At 65.2% G+C, this 18912-nt stretch overlaps 1 protein-coding gene across 3 annotated transcripts; it reads left to right on the forward strand.

Moving 5' to 3' along the window:
* The first annotated feature begins 30 nt into the window (after positions 1 to 30).
* USP2 (ubiquitin specific peptidase 2) lies at positions 31 to 18670 on the forward strand. 3 transcript variants are annotated; one of them, XM_072884558.1, is made up of 13 exons: positions 31 to 1707; positions 6158 to 6927; positions 14638 to 14688; positions 14982 to 15105; positions 15436 to 15547; positions 15627 to 15737; positions 15905 to 15969; positions 16063 to 16166; positions 16240 to 16320; positions 16475 to 16553; positions 16661 to 16768; positions 17006 to 17126; positions 17221 to 18670. In XM_072884558.1, exons 2-13 carry the CDS (start codon positions 6199 to 6201, stop codon positions 17306 to 17308), a joined length of 1773 nt encoding a protein of 590 aa, XP_072740659.1. In that variant the 5' UTR covers positions 31 to 1707; positions 6158 to 6198; the 3' UTR covers positions 17309 to 18670. The 3 variants fall into 3 exon arrangements, with proteins under 3 accessions (XP_072740659.1, XP_072740660.1, XP_072740662.1); XM_072884559.1 differs by lacking the exon at positions 16240 to 16320; XM_072884561.1 differs by lacking the exons at positions 31 to 1707; positions 6158 to 6927 and adding an exon at positions 11398 to 11945.
* Positions 18671 to 18912: the final 242 nt, after the last annotated feature.

Below are 18912 nucleotides of genomic sequence, written 5' to 3' on the forward strand. Positions count from 1 at the left end.
TCAGCCTCCCGGCTGGGGGGGACACCCTTCCCAGACACCCCCCACCGTGCCTTCCACCAGGCCTTCAGCAGCCCGAGCCCTGCGGAGAGAAGCAGGCAGGGGCAGGACTCGCCTTCCCCGGGGAGGGCAACCCCCTCCTGCCCACCTGGAGCACGGACCCCTGCGCCCAGGCACTTTTCCCCCATCCCATCCCTGTCCCTATCCCCCCCGCTCCATCCCAGAGCCCCCCCCCCCCCCATTGTGAGCTCAGGGCCAGGGCTGCCCACCGTGCTGGCAGGGGGGCTAAGCAGGGTAGGTATGAGCAGGCACCCCAGGGCCGGCCCTGGCCCAGCCATCCTCCGGGGAGGAAATTGCTGGGGCTGGGAGCATGTGTGGGAGCTGGGCTGGGTGTGTATGCGCGTCCCGAAGCTCCTGGCTCTGGGGCGATGTGCCTGTCATGCCAGGGTCCTTCCTGTGCGCCCGTGCCTGCACGCTGCCTGTGGGGCTGCCAAGGGCCCCCGCATCCTCTAGAGCGGCCAGAGCAGCCGCGCACCGCTCCCTGCCCAGGGTCAAGATGCCACCCTGGCAGCTGGGGACCATGGGGCACGCTCACCCTCAGGTTTGGGAGCAGGGCCCTGCCACCACCCCCTAACACTACTGGTGACCCTGTAGCAGCCTCCCAGAGCAACGCCCAGATGCGTCCCTTGTGCGGCCCTCCCTGTTTAAGGGCTGGAGCCAGGCAGGAGGGAGCAAAATGCCACCTTAATTGCATCCCTCCTAATTATCCTCAGGAGGTGCTCGCTGAGTCACGGCCGCCCAGGTGCCGGTGTGCTGCGAGGCCGTGCCGCCCTGGGCGGGTCAGGCGTCGGGGAGCGGTGCCGGGTGGGTGCCCCAGTGTCCCTGTGGAGCCACGAGGGGTGGGTGCTCCTGTGTCCGTACCACCACACCGGCTGCCCCATGCCCACCTTTGCTTAGAGGGCTCTTCTCCCTGTGACTTGCCCCAAGGGGGGCAAAACCCAGATCACCTCCTTCCCTCACCTTGATGCTCTGCTCCAGACCTTACTGGCAGCCATGGGCACCCCCTCTTTCTGCCTCCCTGACCCTCACACCAAGTTGTGTCCCACCCCACTCCCTCTCTTAACCCTCTGTCCATGCTTTCCCTCCTGGACCTCCATCTCCCTCCCCAAATCTCTCCCCTCCCCCCACTTACTGTCAGTCATCCTTCTTCATTCCCGCAGCCCCCCCGCCTCTGCAGCCTCCCCTCCCAGCACCCCCTTGCCGTGGGCAACCAGCCCCCGCGGGTTCACGTCCCCTTTAAGCCTCCCTGAAGCTGGAATGCAAGAGGAGCATTTCAGCGCCCTGTGAGGTCAGATAAAGACACTATATTTATCTAGCTGGTAACCTGAGCCGTGAATTTCTGTGGTGGCGTTTTTACGAGGCCCCACAGCCCTCCGGCTCGGCCCCCTCCGGCCATTGCGTCCGCTCCCTGCAGAGTGGAGGAGCTGAGGCGTGGGGTGCCCTGTCCCCTGCAAAGGGCTTGGGTGCTGCCGGCCCCTCCGCATCGCTCACTCTCCTCTGGTCCCAGGGGAAGCGCCTCAAGGATGCAGGATTGGCTCCCTGTGCTCAGTCCCGTGGGCATCACCCCATGACCAGCCGCTTGCCCCCTGCCATGACAGCCTCGTGCCCCTGACCAGCCACCGGCCGCCTGCCCTGCCGACCCACACGCAGGTGAGTGGAGGGGGTGCTGGGGGGTCATTGGCCCCGGGGAAGGGGCTGTGGCATCAGAGACTCAGAGGCGACATCAAAACTGCCCCCCTCTTCCTTCGGCTGGGTAAAACCATGGGGGAGAGGTTTGCAGTCTCTACATCTCCAGAGAGCAGGTTCAGAGTTCACGCATTAAAACTTGGCAGCTCTCCGCCAGCAAGCTGCGCTCCCCGGCACCCTCCTCGTCCCCCAGCGTGGGCAGAGCCTCATGCCCGGGCACTTCCCCAGGGTCCCTTCTTTTTTTCCACCCGCAGACATCAAAGCAATAACATGCTCTGGGTCGTACATCAAGGTTCCCCATGGGTTTGGGGTTTTACTGCCCAGGGGGCGGTGAGTAGCAGGTTCTGCAGTCGGGTGGGTATGTGTCAGCAGCACAAAGTGAGTCCAGGCGATGACTCCCGGCCAGCACATGTGGCGTGAGTTTGGAGGGTTTTCAGGCCCAGTGGCTGATAGGGGAAGGGCCCTGGCCAGGGTGGCCCCAGCTGCACGCGTGACCTTGGGCAGGTCCCGTCGCTCTGGGGTGTGCGAGTGGTGGGGGGCAGCACTGGAGCCAGGGTGGCTTCTCCCCGAGTGCTGGAGCAGGGCTGTGAGAAAGGCTGCCGGCAGCGCCTCAGGGCACTGGGGTCTCTATGGGCTGACTGAGGACATCCCTTGGTGACTCCGGCCTCTTGCAGGGAGCAAACACTTTGCAGCACATTCCCCCCCAGGGCTGCTCGGGGCCACCCTTCCTAGAGGGAAATGCAGATGCCCGGAGGGATCCCTTGCCTTGTCCCCCTTGGGGAATGGGCAGGAGGCTGTCCCACCCCTCCGGCACTGTCAGGTGGATACGGAGCCCCTCCACCCCAAACCGCTTGCAGGCTGGAGCAGGCAGGGTGCTTCACACAGGGTCACCCCTCTGCCTAAGCCGTTGCAGAGGGCCGGGAGCTCCCACGTAACCTCCAGGCTGGGACATTGTGTCTCAGGGGACAGGGGACAGCTCCGAGCCTGCGTAAGCGAGAAGCAGCTGTGCTGTAACACCTTGCATAGAGCCAGTGCTGTGTAAGCTGAGCCTGCTCTGGGGCTCCACGGCTGCCAAGGGGGACAGCTGCCACCGGGCCACAGGCAGGAGGGCTCTGGCAGAGGACAGCAGCTGGAGAAGGAGCAGGGTCTCTGCTCCCCTGCCTCCAGCGTGGTGGGTTTGCCTCCCAGCTTTGGGCTGAGCTGGGAAGGCTGCCGGAGCTGGAGGCCAGAGCAGGACTGCCCAGCAGCCCAAGCAGCCCCGTGGCACACCGGCTCCCGGGTCCCTGGCGCTGGCTGCTACCTGGCCACGTGATGGCAGACCGGACATTCCTGTGCCTCAGCTTCCCCTGACACCCCGGGAGGATGATGAGGGTGCAGGAGGCCTGACTCAGCCATGCCAGCCAGCCCCAGGGCTTTGCCAGGCAGCAGGAAAGCTCAGCACTATTATGCGCAGGGAGGGGCCAGGCAGGCCAGGAAGCGATGGGAGGAACCGGGGTGTTCTCACACCCCCTCAGCTCCTCCGGCTCCTGGCACACTCAGCTCTCCCACAGCCCTGGGGTCCGCTCTGATGCGACATGGGGACTCCGCAGCGCAGGCGGTGCTAGCAGACGCGGCAGTCCTCTGTGGTAAGACCTCTTTTCCCGCAACGCCAATGGGTTTCCTGCTGCGTCTGGGGCAGGTTCCCTCTCTCGAGCCCCACATCCCTCCATTGACTCCCCCGCATCCCCAGGGCATGTGCTGCCCTGTGGAGACCTGTGCTGCTGCCAGAAAGCACCTGCTGCCCTCCCGCTCCCGAGCCGGCGGTTCTCCCAGGGGCAGAGGCACCCTGCGCACACCCACGGGGAGCTGCTGCTGGTGCTGGCGGTGGCATGGCACAGTGGGAGGGCACGGGTACTGCTGGCAGTGGGCGATGGCACAGGGTGCCATCTCAGAGCACAGGCACCGCTGGCAGTGGGTGATGGCATGGGGCTGTCCTGGCACTGAGGCACCTGTCCCAAGCCCAGATCATCTCTGCTGGCTAAGGGGGATGGGGAGCAGGGGCAGCCCGGAGAGGGTCCCTGTGCCAGGCTGCTCCGTGTCCCAGCAAGGCAGGCAGCCAGGTGTGTGCCCCCTGGGAGCAGAGGGGCTCCATCGCTCTCACTCCGGCACCCGTAGGGGGTGCCAGTCCCTTGGCCGGGGTCCCACATCCTTCCGAGCAAAATTGCCCACTGTGCATGTCAAATCCCGTCTGGCAGAACCACTCCTGGGCCCTCCCAGTGCTGGTGAGGGCAGCCGCAGCCTGGCCGGGAAGAGCCAGGTGTTTCGTGGAGTCCTTGCCTGGGAGCAGATTATTCACCCCTCAGCCTCTGTTCCCAAACAGGTCTGTGCGCTCCACCTTGCTCTTGCTTGTAAATAGTTTCCTCTCCGCTGTGGGATGGTTGTTCCCTGGGCAATAACAACAGCAACCGGGATGAAGCTGGCTGGCCAGAAAGCCGGGCTGCGGGCCAGGAGGCCGTGGTGGACGGATGGTGCTTCTCACCACCGTCTCCTAAAAGCAGTCCCGGGGCATTTCCATGCCGGGGTTAGATGGGCAGGGGCAGCTGGGGGAGCTGACATCGCAGCCACCTCACCCCCCGCCCCAGGGTCTGTGGAGCCAAGGGGGCTCGCTCGTCCCTGCGATGCACAGCTCCCTTCCACCACTCCAGTTTCATGGGGATCACTTTCGGCTGCCTGCCATGGAAAATGCAGGGCACGCGCGCTGTGGCCGCAGCAGGGAGGCTCGGGGTGGCTCCCGTCCCCAGGGTGACACTTGCAGAACGGTGCTGCTGGCTTCCCCGGGCAGGGGGTCCCACGGGGAGCAGGCATGCCCGGGGACTCCTGGGCTCTGAGTAGGAGCCTGGGTCCCCCCCGGGGTCAGGCAGGGAGTGATGCTGCGGTGGCTCCTCTTGCCAGGGATTCAGTGCCTGTCCCCAAGCCTGGATGCACCCTGCGTGCTGCCGGGGCTGCGCCAGGCACCGTCTAGGTCACCTCCTGGCTTGGAGCTGGGCCAGAGCCCGCCCCAGCTGGGCTGGGAAAAGCCTTTGAATCAGGGTCATCTCCCGGGTGACTGGAGACTCTCGGAGCCACATGAGCCACTGTCCTGCCAGGGAAGGGACGCCACGCACCCGGGGAGCCAAGCGCCAGCAACACCAGGACAGAGGAGGTCGGCTGGGGTCCTCTCTGCCCCGGTGCCAGCCACAGCCCCAGGACAGGTAGGGGACCAGCCATCAGCCTGCCAGAGTGGATGCTGAGAGCAAACTTTCCTCCAGCTCTGGACAGCCCGCATTTGCAGGTGCCGGAGGCTGCTAGCTGCCACGCTGCCCTGTCCCGGCTCCGGGCTGTCTCTGTGTGTGCTCTGGGCTCCTCTGTGCCCATCCCCCATATGCTTGTCTCCTGCCCTGTGTAGGTGCCATGGGACAGAAGCCACCAGCTCCCTGTGGGGACTGAGTGCTGGGCTGTTGCCCACCCCTACAGGCTGGCTCTGCCCGGCTAGCAGGAGCAGAGCAGCCACCTCCCCGGGAGGACTCGCATCGGCTTGAATTACTGATGGGAGGCTAGCAGGGCGCAGCCACAGCAGGGAGATGGGCAGGCTGCTTGGGTGGCCAGGCCCCTGCAACGAGGGGATCCCTGGCTGTCCTCACAGTCCCCCAAGGCCCCTGGGTGGTCGTGGCTGCACCAAGGTCTTCACCCACTCCCTGGTGCCAGGCATCAAGCAGGGAGCAGGGATGGACGGCAAGGACTCCTGCGCTGACTTCCTGACCTTGCCTCAGTTCCCCTGTCAGCCAAGCAGGGTGTGTGTTAGCAGCAAGCTGGAAATGCCAGCCCCCTGCCAAGCCCCAGCGCTTGCTCTGAATAACCAGGGGAAGGTGCTGGACTGGCTGGATCAGCCCATCCTACCTGCCTATCTCAGCCAGAGTTGGGCCTAAGCATCATGACTGTGACCAGGCAACTGCCTCCCATCTGGAGGAGGCACTGGGGACATCTCTCCAGCCCCAAGAGTGGGACAGCCATGGGACGGTGTGGCAGGGATGCCTGGGCTGGGGCAGAGGTGACCACTGCAGTCCCTTGGCTTCGGTGACTGTGGGTGCTGGGATGCTGGGTGCCTCTGGCTGTGCCCCAGGGCTCCCTTCTGTGGTATGAGGTGCCTGAAGGCCCTGCTGTCCCAGGCTCTCCTGTCCCAGGAGGACTGGCAGGTGGCAGGAGCCATGGCCACACTGCATCCCATAGCCCCCCCTGCACCCTTCATCCCCTGGGTTCCCGCTGTTGCCTGCCCACCCCTCCCAGGGTCTCCAGGCAAGGCAGGAGCCAGCAAGCTACTGAGTGGGTGCTGGTGGTGGGCACCCCGTTGTGCTGACCATGGCCTGTGGAAGCTGACCCCTGGGCTCTTCTCTTGCAGTCCATGCCTCCAGGAGAGCCTGCTGAGCCCCATCCTCAAGCATGTCCCAGCTCTCCTCCACCCTGAAGCGGTATGTCGACTCATCCCGCTATGCCGAGACCACCTACAGCAGGGTGCCCAGCGGCTATAGCTCCTACACCTCCTACGGATCCACCTTGGCCACTACCTATGCAGACAGCGACAAAATCGGCTTCAAAACCAGCTACCTGCCCTCCCCCCGGTACCACCACACGGGGCTGTCCCCAACCAGTGGCTATGACAGCAGCCGGCTGCCCCTGTACCCCGACTCCAGCATTCGCCTGAGCCCCACGTACATCCGCACCCAGACCCGGCCGCCCGGCAGCGGGCTGAGTGGGGGTGCGTGCTACACCTTTGCGGGGGCCCCCAGCAGCCCCCCAGGCTACCTGCCCACCACAGCACCTCTCAGCCGTCGCAAATCCATCAGCCACTCGGACCTGGCACAGGAGTTTTCAGGGCTGCATGCCTCGGACAGCGCCTATGCGCCCACCGCCAGCCCCCTTGGCACCCGGGGCCGCCAGGAGCTCGGTGCCCTGCAGGGCCTCTACCAGGCTGCCGCGCGCTCCGACTACGTCCGCGGCTACCTGGAGAGCTATGGGAGGAAAAGCAGCCATGGCAGCCTCCCCACGGGCCCCCTCAGCCCCTCGCAGGCCACCCTCAGCTCTGCCCTGCCACCCTCAGGCACCCGCTGCGCCGGCCAGCCCTGCGAGAGAAATGATGGCTACTGCGACGTGCCCGCCCGGGACCCCACGGTAAGTGGTGCCTGCCGGGGGCGGGGGACAACGCTGTGCTGGAGTGGGGTATGTGGTCCGTGCCCGCAGCAGTCCCGGGCCAGAGCTGCTGAGACAGCCGAGCGCGGGCAGGCCGGTGTCCTGAGGGGCTGCGCTCCTCGCTGCTTGCACCGCTAGGAGCACAGCTCGTGGGGCTCCCCACGGGCGCCTGGCGGCTAAGGGTGCCCGTGTGCTGGCAGGAGTGCATGCGCTGCACCTTTCTGCATGTGTGCGTGACAGCGGCTGATGGCGCATGCAGGCAAACTCACGCCCCCGTGCATGCAAACCTGCACGGGTGCACACTGTGCACTGTGTCCCCACACAGCTGACTGTGCCCACACCCCCTGCCCTCTGCTCCCTCCCGGTCCCAGCCCAGTGCGGGGCCGAAGAGAGTTTCCTGCTGCCTTGTCCCAGCTAGAGAAGGTGACATGACCGGGCCGGGCACTCGCTCTGCTGGAGACACCCAGCTGGGAAGGCTGGTTTGGCTGGTGCTGGCTCTGGCACGGTGACTCGGTGCCCAGCTGCCAGTCAGGTTTTTCACTGGTGCCCTGTAATGCCTGATCCCTGGCACAGTCTATTGCTGCCATCTTGGGGCCCTGTGCCCCAGCCCCCAGCATGGGCCAAGGCAGCCGGGGAAGCAGCAGTTTCTCCATGGCAGCGGCTGCTCTGTACAGCATCACGCGTGGTGGCAGGCACTTGGTGCCCCAGGTATCAATCGGTGCTGCACCATCCCCAGAGCCTCAGCCCGGACCGGGAGCAGGCATCACACACGCAGCCCGACTCGGGCGTGCAGGGGAGCAGCCTGGTAATTTTCCACTCGGGTTTCCTTCCAAGATCTGGTCCGGCTCTGCCCGCGTTGTCTCCTGCTCTCTTTGCAGTCAGCCTTCATTCACCCATGGTGAAGGCTGGTCTGCCCTGGCACAGAGTCTGATCTGCCCTTTGCTTCCCTGCGGCTCTGTCCCACTGTCATCCGCCAAACCGGAAGGGTAAGGGCTGGGGGATTCTTCTCTGCTTCCCTGCAAGCAGGAGAGGAAGCTCTTTCCCTTTCCAGCCAGTGCCCCCACATCCCTCCCTGTGCCCAAGGACCTGGGAAAAGGGTTGTGGGAGTAGCCTGGAGGTCTGGCCCATGCCCTTGGGGGGCTGGGGAGGCACAGCTGGAGGCATGGGGCAGGGGGGAGAGGCGGACGCTCGTGCCCACCACGTACCTGCAGCTGGGGCTCAGCGGGAAAGGTCTCCCCCCTGTCCCTCTGGAGCCGCCCGTCCCATTCCTGGCAGGGCTGGCTCCCCTCTTCCCTCTCCCTGGCATTCACCCAGGTTTTAATCACCCACCTGAGCCCCCAGGCACGGGAGCAGGGGCAACGGAGGGGGTGTGGAATCACTGCCCACTGCCAGCATCTTGCCTGCCCCTTCCCCAGCACCCTCCACCCCAGAACCAGCTGCATCACATGCAGCACCAGCTGTACCCTGCCCTGGTGTGGGACCCCCTGTGCCCAACCTGCCCGGTCCCTGGCCCCCAGCCGAAGGGCGAGGGAGCAGGTTGGGGGGGCCAGGGCAAGTGGAGGAGGTGCTGTGGAAGGGAATTCCTGCCTCCCCCTCCCGCACCAGGCCCTGGTGGGGGGGAACGAGGGGGGACCCAGCAGCTGCCGCCAGCCACGGGCAGTCACTAAAGCCCTCGCCACCACTGCTAGGCCAGGGGTCCCCACTCCCAGGTGCCCAGACACCGCTCCAATGTGGGTGCCAGCCTGCTGCTGTGGGCTGGCCATGGGGCAGCAGGGGCTGTGCTACTCCCAAACCGCAGCCTTGTGGTCTGCATGTGAATGCAGCCGGGGGCTTTCCAGCCAGGGCTGACGGGTAGCAAAGGTGAGCAGGGCTTGGCAGCTGGCACAGGGTGCTGGGGCAGGCACCCGTGCCGGGGCAGGCGGGGAGGCTGGATCGGTGGCACTGGCTTAGGTTTCCTTGGTGCTTTGATGGGCACACCTGCTATTTTCCACTCCTGTGATTTTTTTCCTCCCTTTCCCAAGCCGGGAAGCAAATGTACCGGTCGTAAAGTAGACTTGGGTGCCTGCGGTCACGCCAGGTGCCGGAAACAAGCGCATGTTGCAGCCCCAGTGCTGGCATTGGTTCTGCCCCATTACCCAGCCCCGAGGGCAGTGCCAGCAGCACCCGCTCCCGCTGGAGCGACGGCATGGCAGGGCTGGCTCAGTGCCTCCTCCCGTCCCTTCTTCCCCACCTGCCTCCTGCCTCTGCACCACACGAACCACCATCCAGAGGAGTTTGCAGCCAGGAGGGAAGGATGCCCACATTTGTTCCTACCCGCACCATCACTTTGCGCCTCAGTTTACCGTCCCGCAGGGCAAAGGGAGGCACGTGCAGCTGCAGTGAGTGGCCGTGCCTGCCGAGCCGCCGGCTCTGCACAGGGCTGTGCTGGCTCCCGGGAAGGGCAGGCTGGCTGGGGGCAGGACCGGAGCTGTGCCGCCCCATTAACCACCCTGGGTGAACATAGGGTCAGAAGGCCAAAGCCACCCACAAAATCGCCGGCAGCTCTCCGCAGTCCCATCCTGAGCAGCTGACGTCTCTGGCCTGCAGCCAGTCCTGACCCTGCTTGCCTTCGCGGTACCAACCGGGCCTGTGGCAACCTCTGCCCGTGGCAGAAGGTCACTGCTGCAGAGGGGACAGCTGAGGGCAGGGAGCTGGCTCTAAGTGATGCCATCCCGCCAGGGCTCCCCTTCTCTCTCCTGCTCCAGCCTTGCCCTGAGAGCTTGCGTGCGCCTCTGGCTGGAGGGGAATTTGGTCCTTGGCCCAGGGCACCCAATGTCATCAGGGCATGAGGTTCAGCATGGGATGTGGCTGAACGCCACCCCTCTTGCCGTGGAACCGGCTCTGCCGGCACGGTGCATCCCCAGGGAGAGTGCTGCACCAGCACCCTGCGCAGCGCTTGGGGCAGGCTGTGCACCGAGGCAAATCCTGCCCCCAGGCCACCCACCAGGCTGCGGGGCAGGGTGGCGGGAGCCCTGGCTGGCGTGCGCAGCACTGGTACACCGGTACATGCACTGGGGAGCCGTGCCATGGCCCCGGGGACCAGGATGCGACCTGCAGGGGCTGCGGGAGCCATCTGCACGAGGCCAGTGGGGTGCACAGCCCCATGTGCGCACTGTGTCCCTGCATGTGTATGGTGTACACACCACGGGGTGTGTATATATATACACACATGCGTGCACATGCAAGCGGGGATTACGACAAGCATCCTGTTGTGATGCAAAAAGCCCTGGCCCTGCAGATGAATAACGCTGCAAGATGCCTCCTCAGATATTTTTGCTGGTGCCAAAAATAGTCTCCCTCCCTCCCTCCCCAGTCAGCCCCTCCACTGGCTGTGCCGAGCTTGTGGACAGGGGAGGCTGCATCTGCAGCAATTAGGATTCAAACAGCAGCCGCTGGCTCTGGCTGGGAGCATACTGGTGGGGGCTGGCATGGGAGGAAAGCAGCCTCTGCTCAGCGCCTCCAGCCCCCTCGGTGAGGCTGGAGGCTCTGGCTGTCCCCAGAGCAGCCTGACCGCACTCCCTGCCTCGGTCACCCATGGAAATTTCCCTGAGCAGGCGGGTAAGATACCTGGGCACGCACAGCAGTTGCAAGCCTCCATCGCTTGCCCTACTGCTGTCAGAGGGGTGAAGCAGAGGGAGACACAGGACTGGGACGCAGGGCACCCAGGCTCCCTGCCAGCTTCCGCATCTGCCCTTGCTGCAGAAGAAGAGCCGGAGCCCTGCCCACTCCGTGCCTCAGTTTACCCAGCACTCAGAGGGGAGACACCAGATGGGGTCTTTGCTCCACACAGGATTTGGGGGGAGTTTTTCCCCAGTGAAGGAAGCAAGGCACTGAAATACCCTCTGAGCTCAGTGCTAATGCATCCCCCAAAAAGGGGGGTATGCGCTGCCTGCTGTTGCTCCGTTCCCCCAAAATGGCACTGCCTGGGAGCCTGGAACTGGCCCTGCAGGGAAGGCACATGCCCGTGGGCCCCACAACCCTCTCAGACAGCCCTTAGTGCCACTCTGGGTACAGGCACCGCGTGCACCCACATGCTGTGGGAGTGTCCCAGTTTTACCGAGCCAGTTTTGGCGAGTGACCCCCAGCTCTCGCCGGGGCAGAGAGCAGCTCTCGCCCGCTCTCTGCCAAGCGCCTGCCCAGCTCTCAGGCCAGCGCCGTGCTGCCAGCACAGCGCACCGCGGGGCTGGGGAGCCGGTGCCATCAGCCCTGGTCCCCAGGAGCCGGGAGCATGGGGAAGCTCTGGGGGAGCAGGGGCCCCTCCAGCTGCCGCCTTGCACTAAGTGCCCTATTGCCCCTGTGATGTCAGTGGGGTGCCGGTGCTGGGGGACGGGCACCCCGGAGCGCAGGGAGCTGCCGAGAGCTGCCCGGCTGCAGCGTGCCGGTGGGCTGGAAGGGCTAGAGGGCTGCACCGGGGTGCTGCCTGCATCCTCCCCAGGGGCCCCGCGGTGCCAGGGCCCTGCCGCTGCCACGGGCTTGGCATGCCGGGAGCGTGGCCCATGGGCACAGCCGCCCCTCGCGGGCCCCCTTGGCTCACAGCTCGGCTGTACCACGCGGTGCGGCGGGGGCTGGCCGTCACGGAGCCTGGCTGCCGCCTCTCCACCCATTTGATGTCAGAGCCGCTCAGGTGCCGTCAGCGCCAGAGCCGGCACCGGCTCCGGCACTGCACGCCTGAGCACGGCAGTGCTCTGGCGAGGCCAGGCGCCTGACCCTGTGCCCCAGGCCTCAACTGGCCCGAGGCGAGGGGTGCCCACCCAGCACCCCCTGGCATCCCCCTACCCGCGGCTGGCCCTTGCCGTCTCACCGGGGCCGCGAGGGCCATCATGAGGGACTCCTACACAGTGACGCTGCCTGAGGAGCCCCCTGCGCTCCCCGACCTTCACAAGGACCTGCGTCCCCGCACCTCTATGCCAGGGTCCCTGCTGGTCTCCACCTTCGTCGGGCTCGTCCTCAACAAGACCAAGGTACGAGCCCTGTGGCTGCCCGCAGCCCTTGCCCTCCGGCTTGGGGGCAGAGAGGGGGCACGGGGAGGGGGCGGCCTCTGCCCTCGCCAGGGCGCGTGGGGTACCCAGTGGCGTCCCCCTTTATGGAGGATGGGGTGCCTGGGGGTGGGTGCCCGTCCTGGCTGGCCATGGGGCTGGCGTGCCCCAGTGTCCTGCAGGAAGGGCAGGGAGCAGGTGAAAGCACGTGTCGGGACACCTGGGTCCCTCTCCCAGCCCTGCCCCTGCAGTGACCTTGGTCAAGTCCCCATGCCCCAGCCTACCCACTGCAAGGAAGGGGCTCCTGGCCATGCTAGCCCCTTGACAGTGTCGCTGGACTGGGCTTGGCTGTCCTCGGAGCCTCAGTGCCAGGCAGGTCTCCCCCTGCGGGGATGGCAGAGGCAGGGGGCAGGGAGGGCAGGGTCTGGGCACTTATGTAAGTCTGGCTGCTCTGGCTCTCCTGCTGCCAGGCACTTGGCATGTGGACCCGGATGGGGCAGGACAGTCTGGATCATGTCCCCTGTCCCCATCCCCTGTCCCCTGTCCCCCTCCTGCAGTGCAGCCTCAGGGACTCCCCAGCCGCCGCCGCGTGAGCCAGCTCTCCTTCGCCGCCTCTGAGCAGTGCCGTGTCCTAGATAAAGCCCCGGACGGGCGAAGGGGATTAGCTGGAGTTGAGTCACCCAGGGGAGGGAAAACCAGGGGGGGGGGCAAATAAGACCTCGGTGCACACAGGCTTGTACCACGGTATGGGGGCACCTGGTGGGCTCCCCACCCCAGCCCCAGCCCTTCCCTGGGGCTGCTCCAGCCTCTGGGAGGGCAGCCCAGGTCCTGGCCTGGCGAGGCAGTGGGCGAATGCCAGGTCTGTGGGGATGTTCACACTCACATTGGCGGGACGCTCTGGTCCCTCCTGGCACCCGGTGGGAGCTGCCCAACCAGGGCAACTGGATGAGCAGCGTCCTGGTGGGGATGGCTGGGGGCATTGGGGCAGCTCCCAGGAGTTGCTGCTACCCCCCCTGGCACTGTGACCTTCCCTGCAATCGGCGTGGGGACACGAGCAGCAAGCCCTCGGGGAGTCGGCCTCTTCAAGGGATGTGGGCTGTTGGGGCACAGACCCGCCTTTACTGCTGCCTGCTTGGCCCTGTCTGCTCACGGACCAGAGCCAGGCCAGCTCCTCCAGCCACGGTGTGGCACTGACCCACCACAGCCTACTGGCACCCCTTGCCTGGCTGGCCCTGCCCCCTGGCCTGGGGGTCCCCACCCAGGGATAAGCAGTGGGGTTGCCTGGCACTTTTGCACAGCCACCCCCTGGCACGGAGCGCCACGGCCAGCCGTGGCTGGGGACACCCCTGTGCGCCGGGCACTGCGGGGGCACTTGCATGGCACACAGGGTACCTGGCTGGTCCGGCAGAGCTGCGTGCGCCCGCACAGGGTGGCCGAGTCCCCACTGGTGCTGGTCCCCCCTGCGGTGGGTGATGCCTGAACCGTCGCTAAGGAGCACGTGTAACTGGATCTGGGTTATTTTGGGCTGCTGTCAGGGCTGGGTGCTCAGCACCTCCCACACACACACCAGCTGCTGCTATTTTGGAACTGCTGGGCCCCCTCCCCTCCTCTCCTCCTCCCCCTCCTCACGTCCGGGGTGGGCAGCTGGGGTGTTTGCCTGAGGATCCTTAAAACCTGGTCAGGCTGGGGGGGGCATGATCAGCAGTCTGACCCCTCAAGCCCTGTCAGCCCCCCACCCTGCTCCAGGCATGGCTCCGGGGAGGTTCGCTCCACCGCCACCCTCTGTGCCAGGCTCGCATGCAGAGCTCGGAGCAGAACCCCTGGGTTCCCACCACTCGTCCCCCACTCTGGGAGGGGAGCGGGCAACCCTGTGGCCCCCCAGACTCCTCTGCGCTCTTGGTCTCTCCAGCAAAGAGTGGCGATGCCTCCTGGCCCCAGTGCCCAGCTGCCCCTGCCCGTCTCTGCTTGGCGTGAGCCTGCCTGCTCAGGGAGTACTGGGGGCCCTGGAAGAGCCCCGTGGCACAGGCGCAGCCCAGCCAGGCCAGCGAGCCACCGGGAAGGCACCGCTGTGTGCTCAGCCCCATCCTCCAGGCTGACTGCTGTGGGGCTGGGCTTGCACTTTCCCGGGTGGACTTTATCCTGCGAAAAAGCTGTGCCAAATCTGGGCTGCGCTTGTGCAGGGTGTCCTGGAGGGGACACCCAGTGTGGACAAGGTGGGCAGCGGCGAGGCACCGTGCACCTCCTGCAGCCATGGGGCAGGCATGGGGCACTGCCACCCCCCAGCTTCCCAGGGCTGGCAAGGGGAGGCAGCAGGGGCGGCTGGCCTGGCCTGCAGCCCAGGGCATGGGGCAGCAGTGTTGCCAGGCAGGGAGAACTTTGAGCTCTGCACATTGTCCTGGGCCAGGGAGCTGAGCAGCAGCAGCCAGGCAAGCAGGATGGGGCAGGCCAGCCGTGGCTTTCCTGCCGGTTCCTCGGCCACGGTCCTGCGTGCAACCGGTGCAGAGAGCAGCTGCAGTGCTGGCTCTGCCCATGATGCCCACAGGGGGATGGGGCATCTGCTTGCACTTGAGGGTCTGCTCCACAAGGATGCCTGTGGCACCATAGACTCACTGGGCTGCCCGCAGGCATGGCCAGCCTGTGCTGGGCACTGTCTCACCCCTGTTCCCTCTCTCTGCAGAGCTCCAAGGCGGTGCAGGGGCTGACCGGCCTGCGAAACCTTGGCAATACGGTGAGTGCTTACCCAGGCACCTGGCTGCATGGCCCCAGCTCACACCGTGCTCTTCTGCGGGCACCTCCGTGGGGCAGTGGGGAGCCCTGTCCCTTCGCCTCACCCCCAGCACGCACACTCTCGCCCCAGCAGCTCCCTGTACCCTGCTCCCAATAGTGCTGGCTGAGGAAGGGGTTCCTGTGGTCTGCACTGCTTCGTCCCTATCCTCTGCCCACCCGCCCCAGGTGTCCCCCTGCCACCGTCTGCCTCCCTCTGCCTCCCGTTGCCATGGTTTTCTCTTCTGCCTCCCCCAGTGCTTTATGAACTCCATCCTGCAGTGCCTGAGCAACACCAAGGAGCTGCGGGATTACTGCCTGCAGAACCAGTACCTGCGGGACCTCAACAACAACAGCCGCATGCGCACTGCGCTCATGTCAGGTAACCGTCAGTCACCAGCCCCTGGCTCCACACCCTGCGGGGCTTCCCTGCAGTACGTCCTTGCAGCATGTCCTTGCTCCCCTGGGCCGCCCCGTGTCCTGGGGGACACCCACCCAGGGGTCGGTAGTTCTCCCCAGCCTTGCTGGGACGGGCGCTGTGCTGTGGGAGCCCAGCCAGTGGGAGGATCAGGTCCTCGCTCCAGAGGGGCCGAGGCCAGCCACGGGGACCCTGGAGTGGGGTGCTGAGCTCTCCCCTGGAGGGCACGGCAATGCCAGGCCACCAGGGCTAGCTGGGGCCAGCTGTGCTGCTGACCTGCCTCTCTGCCCACAGAGTTTGCAAAGCTGATTCAGCTGCTCTGGACCTCTTCCCCCAATGACAGCGTGAGCCCCTCCGAGTTCAAGACGCAGATCCAGAGATATGCCCCCCGCTTCGTCGGCTACAAGTAAGGGGTGTCGGTGCAGGGGGGACAGGGGGAGCTGAGCCCCTGCCGCCTCTCACTGGCTGTGCCCCGTGTCTTGCAGCCAGCAGGATGCACAGGAGTTCTTGCGGTTCCTCCTCGATGGGCTGCACAGTGAGGTGAACCGTGTGCTGGTGCGGCCACGGGTCAGCACGGACACTCTGGACCACCTCCCGTAAGTGCTGGCTGGGCCAGAGGCAGTGGACAAGCCCCATGGACGGGCTCGCTGCCTGCAAGCCCGGCCCAGGGACAGTGACCACGTGGGTCCCTCTGGGCTGGCTCACGGGGGCCAGTGTCCCCCAGGCCACACTCAGTACTGCTTTGTCTCCCCATCTCTTGCAGTGACGACGAGAAGAGCCGCCAGATGTGGAGGAGGTACCAGGAGAGGGAGGACAGCCGCATTGGCGGTGAGCAAGGCCGTGAGGAGCGGTGGGCAGGGCTGGGCTGGGAGTGGGGCTGGGAACCGTGGGTCTCACTCTGCTTTGTCCCGTCCCCACCAGACCTCTTTGTTGGGCAGCTGAAGAGTTCGCTGACCTGCAGCGAGTGCGGCTACTGCTCCACAGCCTTCGACCCCTTTTGGGATCTGTCCCTGCCCATCCCCAAGGTAAGGGGTCCCTGCCAACCCCTGGCTCCCTGCACCACACACCCTGTCCCTGACCCGCTCTGTGCTCCCACAGAAAAGCTATGGGGAGGTGACCCTCATGGACTGCCTACGGCTCTTCACCAAAGAGGATGTGCTGGATGGGGATGAGAAACCGGTATGGGATGTGGGGCACAGGGACAGGTGGGCTTGCCTTGGTGCAGGCTGGGCCCCTTTCCCTCCATGCCTGTGTTGCCAGGACTGTGGGGTCAGTGCCCAGTGGGGCTGGCCTCTGCCCTCACCCTCCTGCTCATGCTGTTTGTCTCCCACAGACGTGTTGTCGCTGCAAAGCCAGGACGAGGTGCACAAAGAAATTCAGCATCCAGAAGTTCCCCAAGATCCTGGTGCTTCGTATCCTTCAGGCAGAGGGCCAGGGCCAGGGGATGCTGGGGAGGGGGGGGCAGGTGGTTCCTTGCGGGCTCCCCTTTGTCCCTCGGCTCCTTGACATGCACCCGCAGACCTGAAGCGCTTCTCAGAGGCCAGGATACGAACAAGCAAGCTCACCACCTTTGTCAACTTCCAGCTGAAGGACCTGGATCTCCGGGAGTTTGCCTCGCAGAGCTGCAGTGAGTGCTGGGCACTGCATGGCTCCAGCCCAGCCCTGGGCTCCCGGCGGCTCCCAGCTGGGTCCCTCATGCCCCCCAGGGTGCTGCAGCCTGCGGCAGGGGGCAGAGGCGCGGGGGGGGGTGGGAGCCGCAGTCATCCAGTGTGCCAGTCCCTCCCGGCCCCAGCTCCATGCTGGCATGTTGGGGGGCGGCGAGGCAGCAACCAGCACGGCTGAGCACCGCCCTTACTCCCCGCAGACCATGCTGTTTACAACCTCTACGCCGTCTCCAACCACTCAGGCACCACCATGGGGGGACACTACACTGCCTACTGCAAGAGCCCCGTCTCCAGCGAGTGGCACAGTTTCAACGACTCCCGGTGAGACTGCGTGTGGGACAGGGGCAGCTGCGGGGTTGGGTCGACCCCAGTGCCTCGTCCCCATTGCTCACGGCACATCTCCCCATCTCTGCAGTGTCACCCCAATGTCATCCAGCCACGTCCGCAGCAGCGATGCCTACCTGCTCTTCTACGAGCTGGCCAGCCCATCCTCCCGCATGTAGCCAGCCCAGCCTCCCTGGGGACCCCTGCGCCACCCCTCAGAGCCAGCCCCTCCAGGTTTCGGCCATTTGCCCCCCAGGCGCAAGAGGGAGGTGAAGAGGAGAGACCCCAAGGTGGCTGCAGCAGGAGCCTGGAGGAGGCCAGGAGCAGACCCCAGGCAAGGACACCCCAGCTCTGAACTGAGGAGGGCAGCCCGTGGCAGGGCAGGGCCCAGGCAGCTCAGGCGTCTCATGGTCGCTGGCGTTTGGTTTTTACCTTGGGGTACGTTTTAGTTTCTTTCTCTTTTTTTTTTTTTTCGTTGGTGTGTAATAAAAGTACTGAGCAAGGGACTCTGCGGGCATGGGGTCGCCTGCCCCATTGACTCAGCCAGGACCTCTGCTCCCCTGGGGGAGCACCCAGAGCTGGGGACCCAGGAGAGCCTCCTGCATCCCTCCTGGCCTCTTGGCACTCCGGTTCTGCTTGGCCATCCCAGAGGATTCGTGAACTCCTCCTGGCCTCCTCCCAGCACTTCTGAACCTCGTGGCAAAGGACCCTGGCCCTTCAGTTGCCTCTGTCCCATCTTAGGCAGCATATCCCCACCAGCTGCCCATGCACACTCCTCAAAACAGCCTGAGTTCAGGCCCAGACTCACGGACAGGAGGAAGGAAAACATTTTGTGGAATTTATATGTATTTATAGTGGACTTCGCTCAACCTGGAGCACCCTGCCGCTTCCTGGCTCTCCAGAGACTTGTGCCGGGGGATGCTTTGGGTAGGTTTTTACCTGCCTCCTCATACGACGGTGCCTTAAACCATTTAGGGGAGTGGGAGGCCATTGGGGTTGCACAGGAGTGTCTGTCCTGTGGAGGAGAGGGAGGGGAGGACAGTGGCTTTCCAGGACCATCTGCAATTGGGGCTTTCTTTTCCCTGCGATCAGGAGCCCCCCTGGGTGCCCAGGGTTGCGCGTCCCCACCCACCCTGCTGCTCTGTCCTCCAGCTAGCAAATGCTAGTGGCCTTTTTAGCCTTTTCTCTAATTTATTCTCCTACCCATCCTGCCTTGCCTGAGGTGCAGCGGGAGGAGAGATGGGCCCAACCCAGCACAATCCCAGCCCCAGCCCGCAAGGCAGCTACATCCAACCCAGCAACCCATCCTGCTTTGCCCTCGCTGGCCCTGCGGGCACAGGCTGAGCACTCTCATGCCATGAGCATCCCGCCCAGCCTGGGACATCCTGGCGGGGCTCGGGGGAGGGCAGGCCAGGATGGAGGGGCTGCCCACGGCAGGTACCGGACTGGGGCAGTGTTGCTGCTTGGCAAGTGGCTTGTTTACTGTGTAAGCAAGATGGGCGGGAAGTGTCTCGTACAAGGGAGACTCGTGCAGGAATAAATTTTAGCTTGAACAGAGTGCTGTGTACATGTGCTTGTCTCTGGGTGGCCAGGCGAAGGACTGTGGCTCCAGCAGTGGGAGGGAAACCGAGGCGTGAAGCAGGACTGTAACACCTTCGGTGCCGGAGCAGCCTGCCTGTGTGTGGCTCCAGAGGCCCAGGAGCACCCGTGCCCTGGGGCTTGCCTGGAGCAAGGGAGACCTGGGTGCAGATGGCAGTCCCTCTTCTCCAGCCACCTGTGGTGC

This window comes from Ciconia boyciana, chromosome 20 (genome assembly GCF_034638445.1).
Source record: "Ciconia boyciana chromosome 20, ASM3463844v1, whole genome shotgun sequence".
NCBI lineage: Eukaryota > Metazoa > Chordata > Aves > Ciconiiformes > Ciconiidae > Ciconia > Ciconia boyciana.

Excerpts from the sequence above, each read along its gene's own strand:
- USP2 (XM_072884558.1), top strand. The coding sequence starts at position 6,199 with ATGTCCCAGCTCTCCTCCACCCTGAAGCGGTATGTCGACTCATCCCGC. Across the intron at positions 15,548-15,626 it reads CCCCGCTTCGTCGGCTACAA|CCAGCAGGATGCACAGGAGT; the intron begins GTAAGGGGTGTC and ends CGTGTCTTGCAG. Across the intron at positions 15,970-16,062 it reads GGAGGACAGCCGCATTGGCG|ACCTCTTTGTTGGGCAGCTG; the intron begins GTGAGCAAGGCC and ends CGTCCCCACCAG.